Below are 24,640 nucleotides of genomic sequence, written 5' to 3'. Positions count from 1 at the left end.
TGTGAATTAATTCTATTTCTTTATTTCATACTTCATGTCAAGATATCTTTTTTTCATATGAACGTATGCCTCATAATAAAAGAACGTGTTTAAAGAACAAAGTAAATCGTGGCTCACAAAATAAAAGCATTCTCTCATAATATACTTTACAAAGTCATCTTACAACAAACAAAAACACAAGAACAATGTGTCGATGCAACAGCAGAGTACCATAAATCAAATTCCTCACTAAACGTTTGACTTGAACCTAACTGCGACAAAAGAAAAGAAGATCTGTACATACAAATCCAGTTTAGCTCCTGAGATTCTCCATGGGACAGTCACTGCTCCAAACCTGAACCACGGCAACAGTAGCACCAGTGGCAAGATTTCATTGTCATCCTTTATGCCTGCTTTGGTTAAAAACTGTACTCTGTTACAAACCCCAGATGCAAAATTGCAGTGGTGGAAGATTTGGAGCAAAATCTGACCCCGTCATACACAACTGGTGAAGCAAACAAGTGCCAACATGAAACTGCAGCCAGAATAAAGTCTGAACCTTATCCTCCTGCCCTTACTTGATCCAATCCTCATCACCTGTGAAGATCTCTGGTGATCAAAAAGGAAAAATAGGGACCAATGTTCCGGTCGTTATAAAAGTAGATATAATGTGGTGTTGGAGTATAATTATCTCTTGTTCACAACAACATTTACAGGCAATGAATGACGAGACTCTCTTTAGCGACTGGAAACTTTGGTGATGCAGAAGCGGCTTGAGATACCTGAACACTTCACTTTTATATTGCTTTGACAAAAGTTATCATATGCTGTACAATATTCACTGATGACACAACCGCATTCACACATGGAAACCTGACATGAATTTGGCGAGCATATATGTATGTATACAGGAGGAGCTGCAGAGATTGTGTTGTCTACTCTCAGATTTTCGAAGACGATGGTTTACGGCTGGTACTATCACACGGTTTACATTTTCCATCACCACCTCCCAAACTTAAATCTATACACAACAAAGTGGTATTGGTCGGTGGAGGAGGCGTTTTCCATAGTTTTTTTTTCTCCTCATATGCCTCCCTTTCAGAACTTCCTCCCCTCAGCCAGAGATAAACTGAGAGCTATCCTCAGTTTTTTTTCCACTGCTTGCAGATCCAACATTTTTTTGGAGGAACAAAAACACGTTTCCATCTGTTAGGGAGATCTGTTCATCCAATAGATGCATTCGAGACGAGTCCTCCTTTTCTTTGCCAAAGCCAAAGTCCCAGTTGACATATCACTCAGTCATCCGTAATCTGTCCTTTTTTCACTGCCAAAGAGTATGACGAAAAAAATCTGTTACCCTAACTTAACCCAGAAAATAGTTCCCTTAAGTAAGAAAGAGGATAGGTGACACGTTCAGCGCGGATGTCTTTCACCTCCTAGTGTCCGTTGGTCTCGGGGGCCGAGGCAGGGGTGGAAGGGGTGGAGGAGCGAGAAGCGACTGAAGCCTTTTCTCCACCAGGACTGCAAACTGAAGGAACACTGTCAGGGGTCTTCACCGCGGAAAGACCAACAGGAGAGACCCCTGCTGCAGCTGCTGCTGCCGCCCTGCTGGCAGTGATGGCAGACACTGGTTTGGGCTGAGCCTGGAGGCCTGGGCTGCAGATGAGGTGGTGCCTCTCCCAGTCTTTGTGCTGGCAGAAGGAGCCGCAGTAGCGAGCGGCGTTACAGCCGCTGCACGTCTCGCTAGCTTTACGCCCACAGTTCCAGCAACACTGAGGAAGAACAGAGAGATAACTGTAAGTTTATAGACAGGATATGCAAGGAAGCACATACAGATTTGTGTGTCTGCTTAGTAAGCTTTTACAAAATAAAAGCATGAAACAACCTGTGAATTTATTGACATATTTTTTTACCTTTTCATTTGATAAACTTGATAGCAAACAGTTTTTCAATAAAACAAAACTGCAGACAAGGAGCAATGTTGATATTCATTTTCAGTAGTGTTTCTGGCTGCCTGATGAATTTAGGTCCAATATTCATTCTACATCAAGCTCTGTTTTTGCTCTCCACCCTGAGGGAAATATCTAACGTTTTAGCTGCTAGGTGCTAGGGGTTACATTTTTAGAGCTTTTCCACAAAAAACCACTGTGAACATCAAAACACTGATAAGCATGATAACAGTGATTCAAATATGTGAATTTACATGCAAAGAATAATAAAACTGTGATATGATAGAGACTGTAAAGCTTAGTAGAGCCGAGCTGACCATCAGACTCAGGTGATGACCATGTCTGAATTGAATGTCACTGAGATGTAGTCATTTAATCAAATATTGTTATAAAAGGATATGTTTTTAGCAGCTTTGATTTTGAATATGTGTGCTTGTATGCAGAGTCTGTCTTATTAAAGCATGACCTCAAAGAACCTCCAGAATCTAAATCTCTGCTCACCTCGCTGGAATCCTCCTGCTCGTTGATGACCAAGATGGCGTCCGCTTTAGCCTTCTTCTTTGCATCGGACAAAGTCTTTTCCATCTTTGCCCTTTCAGAAGAAATCATTTCAAATGCCTTCTGCTCAGCCTCCGCTACTGCTTTCTGGACCTCATCCATGGCCTGTCGCTTCACCTCATTCACTGCTTCTTCTGCACACCAGAGGAGACAAATGTTGCAAGTTTAAACTTTGCGCAATAGCATCGGTAAAAATAGACCAAGGATCAGCACACAGTTTAATGTTATGTGATCAAAACATTTACTCTTTAATCTTGATTTAATGCTTGAATACAATTAAACCAGGATTATCTTTATGTCTACCTTTAGCATTTTTTTTTCATACCACATCAAACACTTTTTAAACATGATGGGTGTTCTTACCAGCTTTCCTCCAGATCTCATCCGTAACGTATGCTGATCCTGGCCGAGGAGCAAAGTCTCGCTGGGAGTCTGCGGGAGAGAAGAGACAGAAGGGATTAGCACTTGCCATGGATTATAAAGATATTAAGATGACTCATTGTTAAAATAATGTCAGATTTTGTGACTGACAGCTCAATCAAGAGAGGCTACAGAGGCATGCTTTGATATTATCTGTGTCATCCGCTCTTTTATTTTGTGCTCGATGCAAACAAGTCTGCATATCTAGGCCACACAACAACCGTAATTGTTGTATATCGGAGTCTTGGACTGATGTGAGATCTGACAGCTTTAGAAAGGAATGTGTTTGGCTTGGAGGCAATTTGCGGACCAACAAGCTGTGTCAACATTCTGTCTGTTCCCTCGAATCTATCTCTCTTTTCCTGCATCTCAATTCATGTCTGTGTCGCTACTGTGCCTCTCCAACCCCGCCACCTGGCTCATATCCTTCTTCCCCCATCTTTATATCTTCCGTCTCACCACCGCTTTTTCTCTTTTCCTTCATTTACATCCTCTCCCTTCAACCAAGCCTGTATACACCCTCCCTGCCGCCATTTCCACCCCCACTGCAGTCTTCCTGAGCTCGAGCCCAGGCAGGCGGGCTTCCCGGCTGGGGGCCCAGATGGTGCTCAGGCGAGTCAGCCAGCTCTGGGTCTCTGAGCCTGCAGGACGGCAGGACAGCCCTTCTGTGGCCGATATGGCCGAGGCCAGTCCTGGCACCTGTCTGTGACTATGGACCAGCAGGGGGAAGGCAAGGCTGGCACTCAGAGAGAACTGTGCCAGGACACAGCAGACTGAGGGAGGCACTGACACCGGGCTGAGCGGCGGTACTGTTCATGACCACTAGAGGGCGTAAAGAGTATGAAATAGAAGAAAGAGGCTGTGCTGGTTGGTTCTCACAACCTTTAGTATCATTTAGTATCAAAATCTCTCGGCATTTAAGTTAAGGTTTTGGAACAGACTTACATTTATGTAAAACCTCTGTTGTGCCAATACGTGTGGCTTTTTTTAGGATCTGACACTGATGCTTATTCACATTAAGCAAAAAGGATCAGTTATTCTAAAACACAAATCATGAATAACACACACAAATGTACTACATTTCGTTCTCCTACATAGCATACGTTCTCAGAGCTTGGGTAAATAAAACCATCTGCCTGGTAGTTAATTCTACCAGACTTAATGATTTTTGTAATTTCTGGTGAACTGTCATTTTTAAGCTCACTGATTTACTGACTAACTTTGAATGGTGTTGCTTCATCCCATGGCTCATAACGCAATCTTCTCTTTGTTTAGAATCCAATCATAGAGTTATTGTTTTTTGAGGCAAACCAACATAATTGAATTAAAAATAGCGGGACCAACCTGACTCTGCTGAGTGGGGGCTGTGTGTCTTGGAGAAGGGAGTGGAGGCGGACCCTCCTTTGCGGGGGTCCTCCTGCTCGCTCGAACGCCGTCTCCAGTAGTTGAGCTCCTCGCGGTCGGACTCCTGGCATCGTCTGAGTACGCTCACTGACCTCCGGGTCTTTTCCACCATGTCCACAATGCAGTTCAACACCTGCAGGATGACGAAGGACACACAGTGTCACTGACTTGAGTTTCTTAAAGGTTCCCTATTATACTGTTTTTCATCAATAGATTATAGGTCTCAGATATATACAAAACATGTCTCTGAAGTGTTTGGCTCAAAATACCAAACAGATCGTGCATTGTAGCATCCCATAAACCCCTCTGTTTCAGCCCTGTTTCAAAAGTGCTGATTCTCTGTCTGTTACTTGAGATGAAAATAAGGAGCCACTCCCCACGCCCCTCAGAGATATTTGGTTAAAAAGAACACAATGGTGCTCTAGGAGGAGATTCAGGTGATTAGGTGTGTGGGGGGGGGGGGGGGGGGGGGGGGGGGTTACCTTGGTTGGTGATTGGCTAATGGTTACACAAGCCAAACAATCGTTATGACATCATAAAGTGGCCAAAATCTGATCAGCTCATTTTCAGACAGGTTTTTATAGAAATGGATCGGGACAAAAAGTGAGCGAATATTTTTTCCTGAAACTTTCAGAATCTCTTTACACAGAGGGGACACATGTTGATGTATAAATATTCTTTCTATATCACAAGCCATTAGCAGTAGTGGTGCCTGTCTGCAGACTTACATGGTCCAGATGCCTCCATTCATCAGCCCACTCTCTGTCTGTCAGTCTGTGGTCCACCGGTTCCTCGCGGTAGCCTCCGTTAGTGCCTGATTAAAACACGCACAAGACAGACCACAGGCAAATGTGATTAACATTCTTTTGAATGTACAAAGAAGCCACAAGTGACAGTAAGTGGGTACAAGTTGTGTGTGTCTATATCTGTGTTAAAGCTGAGCTGTTTTCAACACTCCACAAAACGAATGACTTATCTTTGCATAACATTTTGAGATACAGCAGCTTCATTATTTCACTTCATTCGAGATTTATTGTGATGATCTGTCTTTGTTTTGTTTGTCTACCCTCCCTCCCAAATGTAAAGCGTCTTTGGGTTCAAGAAAAGCGCTATAGAAATAAAATATATTATTATTATTTATGATCATATATTGGAATTATATATTTTCGTCACATAGCAGAAGGGACATTATTCAAAGGAAGTATTTTCTTACACCCATAATATAGTGTGACAGGAGAGAGGTAAAGTAGATGGAGGGCAGAAAATAAGAAAAGAGTCAAGATGAACTGGGGGATTGTGAGCGAGAAAGGTGGGGTGAAAGAGAAAAGGAGAAGCCTGTGATGCAAAACAGACTTCCAGCAGCCACAGCCTGCACACATCTGGAAGTCAGCTGTCTGTCTGTCTGTCAACCACACACACACACACACACACACACCACACACACACACACACCACACCACAGACACACACACACACACACACACACACACACACACACACACACACAACATCACACACACACACACACACACACACACACACACACACACACACACACACACACACACACACACACACACACACACACACACACACACACACACACACACACACACACACACACACATCACACACACACACACACACACACACACACACAACACACACACCACACACACACACACACACACACACACACACACACACACACTACACACACACACACATTCACACACACACACACACACACAACACACACACACACCACACACACACACACACACACACACCACACACACACACACACACACCTCCCCTCCTGGAGCTCACAGCATTCCAGTAGGGAGACGCTGAGTGGAGTGGCTCCACTTCTAAACACAACCAGCCGGACACACACACACAAATTCAGATTCAGTTGTTACCCAGCACTATGACTTTGTATCTAAATTGTACATTTTACAGTTTGCAAAAACAAGCTTGTGCTCACGCAGAGAGCACCACATTTATTTAAACATGTCAGAGAAACACACTCACTACAAAGACTTAGCTAACCACAATCTCTTAAAATTGAGCAAGAAACAGCCAACAAGAAGCCACATGCACACTAGGTCGGCTCAACATTTCTTCATGCACACACACACACACTCACAATCCTTTCCCTCGACCTCTTCTCTACTCCTGGTTTTCATCAGTGTTCATCAGTTCAAAGCCACGAGTGTGTGGACTGATGTGTTTATGCGTGTGTGTGTGAGTGTGTGTGTGTGTGTGTGTGCCTATGAGTTAAGTGGCGGCAGGCGGGCGGGAGGCTGTCAGACAAGGGACTAAGGCCTCGTAAACACAGCACCTCTACCATGAACATATCAAGGTATGTTTCTGTGTGTGTGTGCCTGTGTCTGTGAGCTACTGCTGTTTCCACTGCGTGCTGACAAGTCCCAAATGGAGGCTAGATATACACCAGAGCAGATCCAACCCTCCCTGCCTGGACAGTATGGCTCTGTTTATACACACGTGTAGACTCCAGAGATATGTATGGGGACTGCAACACAAACACACAGACCACCCCCGTATCACTCACAGTGTGTGTGTGTGTGTGTGTGTGTGTGTGTGTGTTGTGAAGTTTTACATTACATTAAACGTTTTTGGGTTGAATTAATTTGTGAAGAAGGTAGTGGAGACAGAGCAGAAATGATTGAAGCAGAAAGGGGCAGGTTCTGCCAGGTAATGGCTGAAAGCGCCACATGATAGGAGGATGTCAGAGTCACAAAATGAAAACAGCATGGTTATTTAGTTGGTTGCTCAAGAGGAGGGAGAATGAGGGAGTGAGGAAGTGGCGTAATTGTAATTACATTAAAAGTGTTTGGGTTTCATTTATTTGCAGCAATGTAATTAATCGAATAATTTAAGTACGCACACCAAATGAGGGGCAAAAATTGATGAATGTCTGATGCTTGTTTAAATAAACTATCCACTATCAGCAGCTACGACTGAGATTGAACATCTCTTTAGAAATAAATACTTATCAGATGCTTAGACTTATCAGAACTTTACGTACCAGGTAGTCTGGGCCTGTCTTTGAGCTCACGGATCTCCAACAAGCGCTGGCTGTGCTCGCGGTGTAGGATATGTGGTGCTGCGATGTCATCCAGGGCGTAGTGCTGCAGGGGGGGAGGGGTCGGGTGAAGCTGGGCGCTGAGGGGCAGCGGGTGGGCGGGGCTGTGTCGGGGAGCAGGGCTGATGGTGCAAATCCGTTTGGCGGCAGGTTCCATGGCTGCGGGGGGACGTTCATGGAAACCATTCTCTTTAGCTCTGCAGAAGAGAGGGCAGCAGAAGAATGACAGCTGTTTATATACGATTCAACTAACATACAGAGATGGCAAAAGTACACACATCCTTTACTCAAGTAGAAGTACAGATACTCGTGTTTAAAAATACTCTGGTAAAAGTAGAAGTACTGACTAAACTTCTTTATTCAAGTAAAAGTAAAGAAGTATGGGCTTCGAAATGTACTTAAGTAAAAAGTACCCATAACTACCAACTGTTTTAAAGAGTAACTGAACTCACTTTATATTAATAGAACAATAATGTCATTGTTAGCTAATGAATGTTTCGATGCTGAACAACAGCAACATGACAACGTTTTCATTGGTCCCTCTTCTTTAGAGAAGACCAGGAAATGATGGATTAAAATCAACATAATAATGATCAAGCCACCAAACACAGATTAAAACTAAAGTAACGAGCCTGTTTTGAAAATGTAAGAAGTAGAAAGTCATCAGAAAAATAAGTAGTGGAGTAAAGTACTGATACCAGAAAAATGTACTTAAGTACACTAACAAAGTATTTGTACTCCACTACTTCCCACCTCTGTTAACATGTAGTATTTTCTAACCTGTGGGGGCTGTGTCTCTTGGTCACTGCCTCTGGAGGCTCCATCAGTAGCTCCGAGGAGTCTGGAGAGGAGGCCATGGTGGTGCTCAGCAGGAGATGCTCGTGCTGGGACAGATATTGGGCAGGGGTCTGCTTGGCTGCCCGTGCACAGTGGAGGAGCTCTCTCTGCAGCAGGGGGAGGTTGGCCTGGAAAGAAGAAAAATAGAAAGTCTAAAAAACTCTGGCAAGTAAACTAATCTTCCTATTTTTGATAGAACCCTGTTGTACCAGTTTAAATATCATCCGTATGTCACTCACATGAGTCACACCTTACATTCAGAGTAAAACACAAAAAAGAAAATGAGCACTAGTCAGCTTATCATTAAAGTAGTGGGGGGGAGAGCTGGAGCCATGAGACCACCAGCACACTGTACCAGGGCTAAGAGACACAGTGTAAGTTATGCCTCCCTGGGAAGACGCTATAGTGGGAGTGGGGGGTTTTAAGTGGGGGCACTGACTCCTTGAGGTCTGGCTGTAAGGCTCAATTTGGGTCTGGGTGTTGTTCTGCGGCTGCCTCCATGGTGGCTGTGGCCTCCCTGGCCCAAACGAAAATAAATGTGTTTTCTATGCTGCTGCTGCTGAAGTTGGTTACTCATTACTGTGTTGATCAAAGCATAGATAAAGAGGCTTATACACTTCGAAACATTTCATAACAAATGATACACTGACTCCACTTCTCCCTCATCGCTTACCTTCTCTCTTTTTTAAATGTTTATCTGTGACTGTCTCAGTCCTATCTTTCCATCTCGCTTTTGTTCCCCGCATTTCCCTAATTAGGAACAGACTCCGGTGTGTTTGCAATTACGCCACTTCCTCACTCCCTCATTCTCCCTCCTCTTGAGCAACCAACTAAATAACCATGCTGTTTTCATTTTGTGACTGACATCCTCCTATCATGTGGCGCTTTCAGCCATTACCTAGCAGAACCTGCCCTTTTCAGCTTGAATCTGTCTCCACTAGCTTCAGCATATCTGTACCTTCTTCACAAAAGGTGCTGATAGATCTGCTTTATGGTCCACTCTTTGTCACACCCCTATGCTCTCTTTTCCCCCCCTATCTCCCATGCTTCCCTCCCCGGGGCCCCAGCTAGCGGACACGTGCTGTGTGTGAGTTGAGCAGAGGGCTCTCTGGGGTTCAGCGGGGCGGATGCTGGATTGGCGGCGCCTTGGCAGCTGAATGGTCTTTTAAAAACAGGACACACTTAAGCTCATAAAAAAGGGAAGGGAACACTTTATAGGCATGTTTCACACTTCCGAGTTCCCACTTTTCCCTCTTTCCTCCTTATCCACATCACCCTAACTTTGTCCCATTTGTTGATTTCTCTCCTACTCTTTTTCTTAGTGCTGACTACTCTAATATGAGTTGGAATTGAGTTGTAGGGATCCCACCTTCTCGTATAAATTAAAAGAAGGAGGGGAACAGAGGTTTCTTGTATAAGCACTCTCGGGCAGACAGATGGAGGGGCTCCAAAGGTGACTAATAGGTAAGTGTGGAAAAACAGCAGATTTCAACTGACTGAAGATTTATAGGCTGCTTTACCGAGGGGAGCTACTAAAAAGTATACTCTTGCAGACTCCCCTGGTTACAAAGGGGCTCAAAGAGGCAGTTTAACACACCGACTCATCTGCTGCTCGTCAAGTCAACACGCAGATCTCAATAAGTCACTTTGAACTGCAGAGAAGCTGTTCATTCAGTTGGAGAATACACATGTTCTTATTTATTACTACTGCATTTTATCCTAGAAACACAGTAATAAAATCAAACGAACATATGATTTTCCCAACATGACTCACAAGCTCTGGTGTGATTGCCATTATTGATCATACTGAAGGAATGTTATGTAATCGAATAACCTTGTCTTTGTCACGTTACTCTGCAATAAATGATACTGCATTCAACCAACTCAGCCAGGAGAAGTGGGGGTGATCCTTATATTATTCTGAAGGGGTAACCATAGGGTGAAGGGTATAAAAGTTAAACTGAGACGCGAAGAAAATACTGCTGCCAAGGAAAAAAAGGAAGTAGTCCAACTGAATAATGCAAAGCAAATATTGGTAGATGGATGGGAGGTTGAAGATGTGTTTACCTTGAGGAAAGGAATAACAAAGGGCCGTAGGGGGAAATTGGTAGCCTCCTGAAGCCGTGAATGGAACTCCTCAATGGTAACTGTGGAATTCTAGGAGACAAAAAAGTGAGGTTAAACAAATAAGTCAATCCGTCATGAAGACAACAGCAGATACATATTCTAAAAATAAATTATCTTCCACACAAGAACTTACCACAAGGGCCAGAACCAGGCTGCGGACACTGTCTCCAATCTCAGGAGAGATGTCGTTGCCAAACTGCTGCAGCGTGGTCAGGAAGCGTTTCAGCTTGCTCAGCTGGCGAGCCCCGCAGGTGGCCGGCAGCTGCTGGTTGGCCAGTGAGGAGGAAGAGGAAGAGGACGGTCCGTTGCTGTAACGCTGCGGTGGAGATGGCACTGCATTCAGGGTTGGTGGGGAATGATGATGATTCCCATTGGTCACTGGGGAGAAAACAGAGAAGAAGAGGGGAGAAATTAATATTGTCCTCCCTTCTAGTGGACCCATTTATGACATTAAGGATCTCATGAAAATTACGCCTTAGGATAGCTGTTTATAGAATGAAAGAAACCTTGTGTAAGAAAACATTCTAGAAGGACCCTTACATGCTGTGGTGGAAAAGGAGGCCGGGCGAGGGCCGCTGGGGTTGACAGAAGGCAGGGGGGGCATCGTGGAGCTGATGGGGGCTGATCTGGAATGAGTCTTAGCATCCACAGGAGAACCGGGCATGGCAGGGCTCTTCTTCTCTCTACTGTCTGCAGAAAGAGAGAGGTCAGCTGTGGTTAAAACATTTTGTTGTCAAATTCACAATTCTCTGTGAATTAAACGTACAGCATATACACAAATGTACAAATTAATTTCAAAGATACAACCACATATTATTGAAGAAAAAAGAGAAGGAATGTAATGTGTTCAAATTACAAATAAACAAGCAAATAAAAAAAGGCAGCTGTTGCTTTCAGCCCAATAGTTTAAATGAATGCAAACGTTTCAGGTCTATAGCCACAAAAGAAAACAAAATGCCCACCCCCCAAACCCACTTCAACATCATACAACACATACTGCCAGGGCACCAACCACCCTGCACCAGACCCCCCCCCCCCTCCCCATCAAAGAGCCAGATGTCTAAAGTTTAGCCCCTCACTCCAACTATTCAGATCAATAACAGAAGAAATGCTGAAGAAGCCTATTGTGTGGGAGAAGAATGCCCCCTCATTGAGCTCCCAAGTAAATGGGGGGTGGTGTGTGGGGGGGGACGGGGACAGGGACAGGGTTATTTCACGCTTTACTAACAAGATAGGCAAAGCTTTTGAATGTTAAACGCAACTTCTCAATATGCTATTGCCTCTGAATGAGACCACCAGATAAGGGGTATGGAGAAAGTGAAATGGGGGTGTGGCGGCGGCGAGATGTGGGATCAGAAGCCGTCTTTGTCTCTTGGAGTTCCATGAAGACAGGGTCCCGTCTCCATTTAGAGTGGATCAGACTTTTCTAACTGCTTTAAGAATGGACGATTAATAGACAAGCCTGGTCTCACAGGTCATGGGTCAGCTGAGAGCAGCTTTTTAAATGTGGTTTCATGCTTTTAGGGCTTTGGTTTCAATGGCACCCATTATATCTTTTTCACAGCTATGAACTCTGCATGGCCTTGAGCCACAGGGGTCCAGTTTATAAAGGCTTCAGTTAGGAGGTTTAAGCCGTCAGTAGGTAACTTGTGAGAACTCGTAAGGATACATTGAAAAAATAAAAGAAATCAGTGCACTAAGAATTCAGAGAAAAGTTTTGTTGTACGCTGAGGGGGTCTAAGGATGGAGGGTGTCGCATGCTTTATACACCCTTAAGACTTTGGATTATATAAATACAATTTGATTGATTGATAAACAAGCATGATTGCGCACACAAAATAAACTCCACAACAAAGCTCTCAGCCATACTTTCTCTTTCTAGACTGAATCTGCACACTTCTGCCGTGTCTGCAATACTTCCCTGAAAATGAAAAACAATATGCACTTAACCTGAATGGAAATCTAATAAAAGCTAACTTTTGTTATGTATTAAAATGCACCGACTGCTGCTGATTGTCCCGGCCAGCAGCAAAATACAGTTAAGCCTCTTTTAAACGTTCTCCTATGTAGTGAGTTTTGCTTTTTAACCAACATAATTAAATACAACATGCTAACATGACCAACCTGAAAATGTAATACATTCCCAAAAGTGTATTATGGGAATAAGGCAATTATCGCATTATCACGTGCTATATCCCTCTTTCCCTCCGGTTCTTTCTCAGCCCTGTGGCCTGTCTGCCATCACTCCACCTGTTCCCCAACACAGGGGGCAGGAAGGAGAGACCTATGTAGACATCACACACGCGGCCTGCCAGTGCACCGCAAAATTCAACGCAACACACACACACACACACACACACACACACACACACACACACACACACACACACACACACACACACACACACACACACACACACACACACACACACACACACACACACACACACACACACACACACACACACACACACACACACACACACACACACACACACACACACACACACACACACACACACACACACACACACACACACACACACACACCACACACACACACACACACACACACACACACACACACACACACACACACACACACACACACACACACACACACACACACACACACACACACACACACACACACACATACACACACACACACCACACACACACACACACACACACACACACACACACACACACACACACACACACACACACACACACACACACACACACCACACACACACACACACACACCACACACACACACACACACACACACACACACACACACAGGGCCAGAAAATTAGACTGACATCTCAATAACAGAATCAACAGGGCGTCTGGCCTTAGGGTCAGGACTGTGACCATGTAAACAACTGCATATTTACACATGAGCTAGGATTTGGACCTGTGCTATAGAACTGCATTGAAATGTATTCACATCATCAACATGTATCTACTGGCTGGGAACTGACTGTCCTTCTTGAAAAGCTGCTTGTTAGCCTCTATTGTTTGACTGACAGGTCCACATGAACCCATAGAACATAAACATGCTCAACAGATACAACATGTGTATTATTGCACATCCCATGTCAGCGTAGAACGGGGAAATTGGGTTACAGCTGTGTTCTTGTAATCTTAAGATGTGGTATGGTCTGTTAGCCATGCCAGCGGTAATGGCCAAAACAGGAGACATCAGGTGTGTGTGCAATGAATGCATGGAGTGCTGACAGCCCGTAGAGAATTGCCTCTGCCTGTCAATTAGACAGCATACATAGCTGGATGACTTCATCAGGCTTAAGAGCACCTGAGTCCATCGTGTAAAGTCACGATTGTCAGGGGAGGCAGCTGTTACAGCAGCCACAAAACACACAAACACACACAAACACACAACGTGGTCTGATGTTAACTCAGGTGTGTGTTAGCTGAGAGGAGGATGTTGGATGTTTGTTTGGTCTAAATGCCACCTGTCATCTTTGCCCTAATGAAACAAAGGAAAGGAACACAACGCTCTTTAGCTTTCATCATAAGGATAACATGGAAATGTCAAGATGCAGAGAAAGCATTTGAAGCTAACTGGATTACACAGTGAGCAGACAAACATGAAATCAACTGAATACGACATTGTCCACCAGAGGACTTCATTTACATAAAAAATTCTGCTCACCGATTTGATGTCCCTTCTGTCTTTTCATCCCTTCTCAAATAGATCACATACATATACAAATGTTTACGAATGTGAGTAACCTGAGCTCTCTACAACAATTGTTACAGCAGGGATGGAAAACTGGTGTGCATCTGTGGAGAGGGCTGTCGTTGCTAGCCAGGTGTTCCTTGTTTGTTCAGCTTCAGGTGACGCTCGTCTGCATTAAAACATTCAATGAGATTTAATTGCCTCTGCAGGTGAGGATTTAGAATGAGGCTCGGAGAAAAAGAGATAGAGCTAGAAGAGAGAGAAGGGCAAACAGAAGATGGTGCCCATCGAGCCACTACTGTAACTGAAGACTTCATTAAATTGGAAATGACGAGAAAATTAAGTGCAGAGAGCGAGAACATTAATTTACCTCCTTAAGTGAAGTGAGGATGGATGGATATGCTTTAAATCAGTAGAAATAAATGAAGCTTAATGTGATGTTTAAATAAATGTGTTCAGTGTTAGGATGTATTAAGCTCATGGTTTAAGAAGTTAAAACTCTCTGGCAGCTGAGAGTCACGAGGCGTGTGTGTGCGAGGGTGTTTGCTGATTTAGGATTGTGCGTGTACCCGCGCCTCGCTGCTATCTCTGTCCTGTCATTGTAGATGAGGTGAGAGAAGACGTAACTCAGGCCTGACTCATTTATCAAGGAGCAAAAAGACAATTCAGAGCATGGGCAATGCTACAACTATGTGGACCCAGAAGATATGTTAACACCCACAGCGAACTAAAACAAACCTTAAAACAGCTTGATAAAGGAATAATGATGAATGTTTTCTAACTAGAAATTAGTTGAGAGAAATGTGAACAGAAAAATGTTAGCCTAGCTCATCACAAACATTGGAACTAGAGGGAAAACCAAGCTAACTATGTTACAAAACAAATGTAAACCCTACAAGGAGTCTAGAGAGTTAGCTTTCTGTCCAACAAGTAATGTCCTAACTTTCCAAACTGAAAAAACCCAAGGGTGTTTTGCCAGTTGATAAAGTTAGCCAGTCCCCAAGTGTAAATAGGAGAGCATCTTTGCTGCAGGCTTGTTTATCTTTTTTCTGAGGGTGGTTAGCTTTTTCATCCGATTGTACATTTTGTGTTAAGCTAGGCTAAATGTTTACATGAGTGCACAAAAAACACAATGCATTTATAATGAAAACAGAATCAAACCATGTTGTTGTATTCCATGGAAGTATAAAAAAAATGCTCTGACACTGATTCAGCCCCACGCAATTAAAACAACCTCTCAACTTGAAAAAACAGAGAGCGGACCAACGGCAATATTTCAAAGTGGACTAAGGGGGAATAATATTAATACAAATCCCAGAGTAAACTGAAAAAACGGAGAGACATACAAGGAGTGGAAAAAAAGTGAAAAGAAATAATAGAGCAGTTGTCTTAAAGCTACAGTAAGGGGCAAAAAAGGGACAAGCTCCCTTAGCACCCATGCAACTGATGGGGTCTCTCTCTCTCATCCTCCCCCGTCCCTCCTCCTGTACCATATGGATCTAATCGGCCAAGAGCTGGCCAGCTGGGACCTCCAACAGTTACCTGTGAGGGAGGAGGGGGGGTGAATAAGGGACTGCTGGAGCCTCCTTCACTAAGCCAAAGCAGCACACATACACACACTGCCTTCCCTCCAAGGGGTGGAGGAGGACGTGGAGGGGAGGGGGGGAGGCACGAGGCGGCTGAATGCAAGCGAGTGGACTTAAATGCCGGGGAGACAAAGGCTGCACCTGGTCCCCGTCCGTCCACGCACACAATACAGCACACATCTGTTCCTCTATCCTGCACTCCCTGCACTCACACACACACACACACACACACACACACACACACACACACACACACACACACACACCACACACACACACACACACACACACACACACACACACACACACACACACACACACACACACACACACACACACACACACACACACACACACACACACACCACACACACACACACACACACACACACCACACACACACACACACACACACACACACACACACACACACACACACACACACACACACACACACACACACACACACACACACACACACACACACACACACACACACACACACACACACTTGTAAAACGGATAACAGTCTCCCAGTGTCAGGCTGGAGTTATAACCTCATAGAGAAAGGACAGGTTCAAGGACTTAAGTATTTTATAAGCCTTTCGCTGGGTGAATGGTGTCGAATATCTGAAAATTAGAGGACATGTGTCCCCTCTGCTTATTTCAATTAACTTAATTTATACTATTGCTCTCTTGGGACTGAGACCTCTTCAACTGTTGCCGCAATCCATTTGCCTCACGTACACGTAAGCAAAGCATGTTTTACAATATGCAACGTACTGGTTTATAAAATAATGGAAAGCTACATGTTACCACTATATATTTAAAAAGGAGATTCATTTATGTTTCAAACTAAATTATGCATTAGGTCTCTACTGCAGACAAAAGTTGCCTATGTATTATCACAGTGACACTTTTACTGACTATGCAAGAGAGTTAAAACCAGCACTGACTTTAATAAGAAATTAGTCTGTAAATTAGAGGCGCTAGTGTTGGAGAAGGAGGGGTGCATGTAGGGAGAGAAGGGAGGGAGGGAGGGAATAACAAGGATAGAAAATACTGGTTTCATTTGGTTTCATCAGAAAGACAAGTCTGGTTGTCAGACTCCGAGCCAGGCTGTTTTTCTTGGCTCTCTCTACCACCTTCCAGCCCCGTAGACACATTTGGACAAAATCCAATGTCAATACTTAGCTCCTCATTCTGCTAGGGAGGGGGGGGGGAGATACTAAGGGTGACAGCAAAGGGGAAGGTGAAAGATATATACAGGGAGAGGATGCAAGGACACCTTTAGGAGGAAAATTAATGGGTAAAAAGAGACATATTGATATTGGAGAAGGAAGAGATATTGTGAAGAGACACAGATGTGTGTCTGGAGTTAACTTGTCACATTTCCCTGTGGCAGTAAGAGAAGTCCTTGCACGACTTTGTCACTCAGTGGGATGATTACAATAACACTGCTGCTGTAAAAAAGGGACCCAGGGATGGAAATGTACCTAGCTGGCAAAGCGAGAAAGAAAACAAAAGCGGGGACGGCAAGGCAGACAGACGTCGTCAATAAAAACTAAGAATGAGCAGTAAAAAGGCACAGTGATGTGATGCTGGAGTCAGAGGAGGGAGAGGAGGTTTGGCAGAGGATAGCGAGGACGGACAGTGTCCACGTGTGTGAGGTCAGACCGCTGGGAAAATATACTGGGTGGGATTTTAAGTTTTTTGACGAAACAAAATAGTAGATTCAAAAGATAATATAGGAGCATTTTTTTTTATGAAGAACTATAACATAAGCCTAGTGTTCAATTTAAAAAGGTGTTATATTTAAAAAGGATAACGTTTTAAAATTAGAGCAAAGGTAGTAAAAAAGTAATTGCTGTGAACTCACACACTCCTGTAGTAGCATTGGTCATAGGCTCCACTGTCACTGGGTCAAATGGATGTTTGTTATTCAGAGTGGCATGGACTTAAAAACACAGACGCTCGCCTGCGTCACAGACAGCTGAGCCACGAGGGATCTGGAAGTGGATGTGTGTCATTGTGTGTGTGTGTGTGTGTGTGTGTGTGTGTGTGTGTGTGTGCACACGTTGGCCTCATTTACCAGGTGTTGGGTTTGACATCGGTTTAGTGGAGAGAGGACAGTTATCCCTGAAGTAACACACACACACACCTATGAAATGGCCAGCCTGAGGCACATGTACACACACCCACACAAATAAAAACTGTGACAAAACAGACAAATCTGTCAATCATGACCTGAACCACAAAGCTGTGACAAACACAAGTATGCAGACTCTCTCACACCAGCTTCCCTTCTCTGAGGTCCAGTAGATTATCTGCCTATCTGGTTACAACCCTTCTCACCTCTCCGTAACTAATTGGTTAGCCTGTCCATCAATCATCATGAGCCTGGTGACTCTTTAAACCCAACACTGGAAAGCGAAAAACACTCCGCTATATGGAGGCATCAAAGTTTTTTTTTCTTGTTTTCTTTTTTCCCCTAGCATGTTATTTCGAGGGCGGAACAAAATGATATGATGTCAGAACAGACTTTTACGGCTCCCCTGACACACAGCGAAGATGTATATCATCATGTGTCTGGAGGATTATGACTGGGTGGCTCCTATACATTATAAACCCAGACAATCAACTTAACCCGCAGCCAGGCAAAATACTGTTTCTCTTTTGCTCTGTTCTCGGGTTGACATACATACACAGACGCACGCTCTGAACTAGTAAGTTACGGTAGTCCATAAAACCAAATACGAGCTCTAGACATGAGAAAACAAAGCACGCGTTGAGACGGGCCTGTTTCAGACCAGGTGTCAGAGGCCTCAACAGTCAAATGGCCTGGGCTCTGGTCCAACCAGATGTTGTTATCACCATGGGCCATGTTGAAGACATTTACACGGTTCTTCTCGACCCAGAGTGAGTGCAATGAAGCAATGACTCAGTAGGTTTAATTTGCCTCAACCTTAAGTTTGACATTTAAGCCATTTCATAGAATTTATACAAGTTGTTATCAAGATCTTCCCTTTCAGTTTTCTAGACTCAAAATGTGTTTTCTCAGACTAAATTGCAATGTATAGTAGTGTATGCAATGTTGCCATTTCTCTGATCAGGCTTTCAAAAATGTGTCGTACCTCCGACAAGTCGTAGAGCACACTAGAACATAATTTGGGCAGAAGCAATGTTCTTCAAAAACTAAAAAACAATAACTTAACTTACATATTTTAGTGAAATAAAGACATTGTACTTTTCTCCAAGCATTGACTACAAATGTGACTAATCCATCCTTCTCAGGTTATGGGGATGCATTGAATCGAAGCTGAGCAGTCGGTATGTGCCTTAAGCAGAGTTGTGTGCAGGCTTAGCCCTGCTGTATCAAAGACGACAGCTCGACAGATGCTGACAGAGACAGATAAGTAAAACAAAGAGGCCAGCTGTGCACAACACAATTAAGGAGAACAGGACAGAGATAGCTGCGGAGGTTGAGTGTATGTTTGTCAATGTGGGAGCAGAGGAGTGTTTTCATTTGTGTTATCATTGTGTGTGCCAATTGTATGGGTTTAAAATGCAGAAACTGTGTTTAAGAACACAGTGTATATTGTTAGTGTATCGTATGTCTTGATAACATTAAATATAATCCGTCCTGATAAAGTAAGATGATGCTGTTGTTCTGACACAACACTGTCCATTACAAAATGTCAACCTGTGTTTTTCTACTTTAATTTTGTTAGCATCAGCCAAGCACGTGACTATAATGTTCTTTTGTTTGTCAAATACACCCATTTTGAAAGAAAGAGAAAGAAAGAAAATAATGACTATGACAGACAATTCATGGCTAGAGGCTGCACCACCCATTTCTACTCCACCTACGCACTTAACAACACCAGCACCAATAAGTGTTGCTCTTGCCTGTCCTATTGAGTATTACTATTGTCTTTTGGGGTTTTCATTGGAAAAATCCAACATTATTTCCAAGAAAGTCACACAAGATTGAATGAGTCCTGTTGTTTTTCACCCCAGCTCACAACACATCAGTGTTCAAAATCTTTGCCTCCTTGGTTAGATATTGCAAAATGTTGCTTAGAGACTCAGCTGCAGCTTTCAGAGTAAACTTTTAATGATCCAATAAGTCTAGGAAAAACCCCCTTTTATATGAAATCCCCATTAACAATTGTGATTGTATGTGATGTATTAATTTTGTATTTACGTAGATAAATAATTTCAATTGAGAACTTCAGATCTTGGATTGATGTTTAAGGAATTCAATTGAAGTAATTTTAGAGCCTTTAACCATGTGCTGATGATATTCTTCCCTCTCAGCCCAGTAAATAGAGTCCTTGTCTTGGGTCACTGAACGAGTCTCTCGGCCAGCAAAAGGTCACAACACTCCTGCAAGAGACCTCTGACTCATGCACTTAGCACATGAGAGGGCTCCCATCAATGTCAATGGGGTTGCAATAGGAGAGACAGGGGGTGGTTGGATGCTCATTCACACAGATACGCATATGCACACCCGCTAACACACACAAAAAGAGACCTTTATACTGTCAGGAGACGTCCTCTGTGATGAAATAATCTTTCATTGCGCTACTTGTAGTGACTGAGCAGTTACTGTTAAGTGTTGACCCAATCCTCTCATGTGCACACACATAATCTATATGCACACATTCAAACACACAGCCTCATTGAACCCCTGGGGCCATATATCACAGTCCTCACCACTGGAACTAATAGAGCACTTCCTGCACCAAACTCCTGAGGCAGCTGCTCTGTTCCGTATGTCCATGTGTCTGTTTTCAAAAAGGGGGTTCTGTGCATGAATTCTTCAGATAATAGCACAGTGAGCAAGGGTCATGGTGGTCTGTTGCTCCATTTATTGCTACACTTTCAGCAGATAAACTTGCAGCTGGGAGGGAGGTTAAAAAAGAAGGGGAAACAGTTGGGCTACAGAACACTGTTAGACAAGCAACCTTGTACTTCAGCAGACATAATGTCTACAAGACACCTGGTACACACATGCACACACAATCACTTAGACTCAACCATAAACGTAACAAAAAGTTCAAAGCCACATAAATATATGACAAAAGCAGTAGCTGTTGAATGAGTGGGGGCAAAATATAGTCTCCGAAATAAAATACATCCTTGATCTTCTTGAACACACAGAGGCGAAACAGTGCCTGCTGTCATGAGTGTGACAGTGTCCAGCAGAGCAGACAGGGGTCCCTGGATTGAGGCTGTGCAGCAGACAGTTAGTCGCTCCTATCTCCCTGATGGACTGGTCTGGCTTAGCGTAACACTAGCCAGATCACTCTGCCTTTTCTCTGTCTGCTGTTCCCTCACACATCTCTTCCCTCCATGCACAAAAAATATTTGCAAGGTACCACTGCAAAGGTTATCAGAAAAAGAGTGATCTGACACTTACTACACACAATATCCATAGTGCAACAATGCAAAAAATGTGCACTCAGTTGAGATTAACATTCCCACTGATGTCTGTGCTGTGTAACGTGAAGGCACAGCATGAAAGACAGACAGCAGTTTCCCTCCTCTTCCCATATGGCTGGGATACTGTACAACAGATGCACGGTTCCTCTTCTGTACCTATTTCCTCCTGCTCTGCTTTCCATGTGGACAAACTGATAACAATCTGACATCTAAGTGAGATAAGCCCATTCACACATGGATCCAATCACAATGCAGTGTTTATGTATCTGGTTGAGGTACCAATTGTTGATGTTTACAGAAGTATTACTCATGGTACAGAAAGAAAACAGAAAAGTGTGTTTCTTCATTTCATATCCATTCCAGGTGGATGTTCTTATGCTTTCCACAAGTGAAAGCAAACGGGGGATCAGCAGCAAGATAAAAAATAAAGGAACAACAGAAGGCTTGGATGCTTAACTTGGGAATGTAGCTGCTTTTGTTCCGCCTAAAGATGTTTTTCTGGGAAAATGACTCAAACCATTAGATGCCAGGTTTCTGAAGCATTCTTGGTAAAACAAATATGCCACTTATGTAACCACTTGGTGCCAAACACAGTAAAGTAGCAGAATTAATAAAACATGCAGTTCCCCTGAGATATTAATCCACAAAAGTAAACAATTTAATAAAACGACCATATACAAACAAAAAGATAACAAAGGCCACCTTAGCAAACAGTATTTCATCCATATGGCAGCAGATGTTTTTTGTGCCCGGGTGATAGAAGCAGGAGGAACAATTCATCCCTCCTCCTACCTCGGAAGATAAGGATGAAGAGATAAGAGGAAAGGATGAGGCACCATCTGTACATCAGCACAGAGCCGCACTGGGAATTAGGATGGCACACACACACACAAACGAACATATGCACCATTTGCAAAAGCAGACACTCTCAGAAATAGAGATACATGTTATAATAGCCGAAAATACAAGCAGAAATGCTGAAATTCCCACTCTTCTCTCCTACCTCCACTCTAGTAGAGTCCACTCTTCAGTCCTTTGGAGAAAGTCCGCTGCAGCTTCGCTGTCTTATCCTTTCCGTTTTGTCTCTTTATGTGACTCCTCGCCTTCATATGTCATGCATGTGTTTGCATTCCCACATATGTGAGCCCCAGTGTGGCGAAGGCCAGAGCCAGAGACACAGATGGCACCCAGATGGAGACAGATCACCGAGCGGACCAGCGCTACGCGGCACTAACGCAAACTGGGTCACTTTCTTTCTGTGTTTGCAGCTTGCTCTCATGTGAAGACCTCTCTATCTCGCTATCTCCTTCCGTCGATTTACCTCCGCTGCTGTATTTGTAATGTTAAACTCTCTCTCTGTCGCTGAATTTGCCTCCTCTCATGCGCTCGCTTTCTCAAGCTCTGATCCTCCCACCCTCTCAATCTCTCGGCTGTGACTCCTCCCCTGTTTTCCCACACACTGTCCTCTCCTCTGTGTTCACGGGCCGGCTACGTCACAGCTCCCCCCTCCCCCATGGATCCTGGCCAATCATCCACTGCTGACTGGCTCTATTCAACCTGCATTCACCGGCAATGGCCCCTGCAATTAACATAACTAATTGCTTTGGCACCTAAAGGCTAAACAAGAGGCTGTGCCAAGAGATACAAAAGTGTGTGCGCATGCATCTGCATGTGTGTGTGTGAGGGAGGGGGTCCTTTTGCAACCCTACTCCCTGCCACCCTCCCCTCTCCCCTTCAAGAGAAGAGGGGATCTCCCTTTAAAATGTTTTTATACTGACTGCCCCCTCCTTCTCGGCTCTTTCATTGATGCCCTCTTTTGTCTCAGCTCCTTAATGCGGCTCTCAGGGCTGCCTCGCCAGCCAGCCCATTGGGGGACACTTGAGGAGCATGAATTAGTTATTCTTCCCTCCTCTACTCTCTTATCCTCGGAGCTCCATCTTCACTGAGTTAAACTTAAATCACTGTCTGATTTATGCCCGGCCTCGCGCACAAGTGCTGCTGGAGACACAATGCAGGTTAAGATAATGGAGCCTGGCGGAGATTGGGCAGCCTGCATGCGATTTTCACTCTTGCCTATTATACCCTCAACAGGTTTTACTTCTAGAGAGTGAAGAGGGTGGTGCTCAGCTTATTCCAAGCCTGTGGTAAATAAGGCATTAATCTGCTTTTAATTAGACAATGGAGAGAACATGATCAACGTGTGAGAATTCACAGGCACTTGGTGGAGTAAACAAACAGATAAATACAAACAGTTCATTGAGAGAAGGCGCTGCCCCTTGTCTTTGCCCTAATGCACATTACACACTTATGAACAGCACTGAATAACTTAAGCTGTAATCATTTTGGCTCGAATCCACATCAGTGTGTTAGTTTGTAAGCATTAACAGAAAAGGCTTTTTGTTCTAATTCTTATTATTAGGTCACTATAATTATATGGGTTGTCAAAAACGACTGAATAATCATCCATAATAACCTTTATCTTCCCTCCTCTCTCCTTGTAGGCCTGCTTCATTCAGGGTGCATCTGGTCAGCCAGCAGGCTCAGAGAGAGGGCCAGGTGGCTGCGAGTGAGTGGGGGTGGAGAAATAGGAAGGCCTTGCATACTGTAACCCACATGCGATTGTAGCACATGTGAGCTGCAACTGACACCAGTGACGGACAAAGGCAACAAGTAGATATAGATTAAAACCCAGATGCAACGACAGGCAGGTGGCAGATAATAAGCACGTCATTTTGACGTAAACACAATGTTCTTTATCATAGGCTGGAGTTGGAAACTAAGTTGAACCATTAACTTATATCAAAAGTGAGGTTTCTACACTACCATCTTATTCAATGAGATAAGAATTTTAATTTTGATTGACAACATAATTAATTCAACAGTTTTTCCATAAACTGGCAAGTTAAAAATCATGCAACAACACTGCAACTAACAATTTATTTTCATTATCATTTAGTATTCTCTCTATGTATTGTTTGGTCTAAATGCTGTAAGAAAGGGGCAGGAATCCGCTAAGCCTTTAAAAGCTTTAATCTGCTACTCCTGCTGAACTTCCTGGATCGTATTTCATTGTCTTACCTGAAGCAACTCTGCATGTGCATTAGTTTAACGAAGGACTGTTCCTCGGCCTGAAGCTCGGCCTACCCTTGAAGGAAATGTGAGAAGCTGCTTTTCATTGTGATGGGGGGGGGGGGGGGGGGGTCAATATCAATAATGAAAAGCTGCAGGAAATAACATTTTGGATTTACAGGCTGCACACAAGCAACCGGTTTTCTTTCCACATGTGTGATTGTGCACTTTTACATATGCAAAGGTCGGTTGCAGCACTATAGCACACTAGAAGTGCTCCTGTCAAGAGGGTGCCAAACAAGGAGAGTAAACAGTACCACACATATAATGCTTTGTATGCATACTGTATAGCTTCCTTTTACTTTAGCTGCTCAAGTCTCAAGCAGCTGTTTATTGTGAGTGAGATTAAAAAAAAGTGAGAGAGAGAGAGCGACAGAGCAAGAGA

At 43.7% G+C, this 24,640-nt stretch overlaps 1 protein-coding gene across 1 annotated transcript; it reads right to left on the bottom strand.

Annotated features, from left to right (window-relative positions):
• cbfa2t2 (CBFA2/RUNX1 partner transcriptional co-repressor 2) lies at positions 1 to 22,608 on the bottom strand. Its single transcript, XM_034198361.1, has 11 exons — positions 22,130 to 22,608; positions 10,924 to 11,073; positions 10,517 to 10,761; positions 10,324 to 10,413; positions 8,200 to 8,384; positions 7,363 to 7,616; positions 5,039 to 5,124; positions 4,251 to 4,443; positions 2,850 to 2,918; positions 2,430 to 2,620; positions 1 to 1,751 (listed from the first exon to the last, which is right to left on the bottom strand). Exons 2-11 carry the CDS (start codon positions 11,045 to 11,047, stop codon positions 1,416 to 1,418), a joined length of 1,773 nt encoding a protein of 590 aa, XP_034054252.1. The 5' UTR covers positions 11,048 to 11,073; positions 22,130 to 22,608; the 3' UTR covers positions 1 to 1,415.
• Positions 22,609 to 24,640: the final 2,032 nt, after the last annotated feature.

This window comes from Gymnodraco acuticeps, unplaced genomic scaffold (assembly GCF_902827175.1).
Source record: "Gymnodraco acuticeps unplaced genomic scaffold, fGymAcu1.1, whole genome shotgun sequence".
Classification (NCBI taxonomy): domain Eukaryota; kingdom Metazoa; phylum Chordata; class Actinopteri; order Perciformes; family Bathydraconidae; genus Gymnodraco; species Gymnodraco acuticeps.
This window is presented reverse-complemented; position numbering and strand designations above follow the sequence as displayed.

What these genes read in the sequence shown, in the direction of transcription:
- cbfa2t2 (XM_034198361.1), bottom strand. Translation starts at nt 11,047, where the DNA reads ATGCCCGGTTCTCCTGTGGATGCTAAGACTCATTCCAGATCAGCCCCC. An exon ending in CTCCTTTTCCACCACAGCAT is followed by an intron (nt 10,762 to 10,923) that starts GTAAGGGTCCTT and finishes TTTTCTCCCCAG; the next exon opens with TGACCAATGGGAATCATCAT. An exon ending in AAGAGACACAGCCCCCACAG is followed by an intron (nt 7,617 to 8,199) that starts GTTAGAAAATAC and finishes TCTCTTCTGCAG; the next exon opens with AGCTAAAGAGAATGGTTTCC.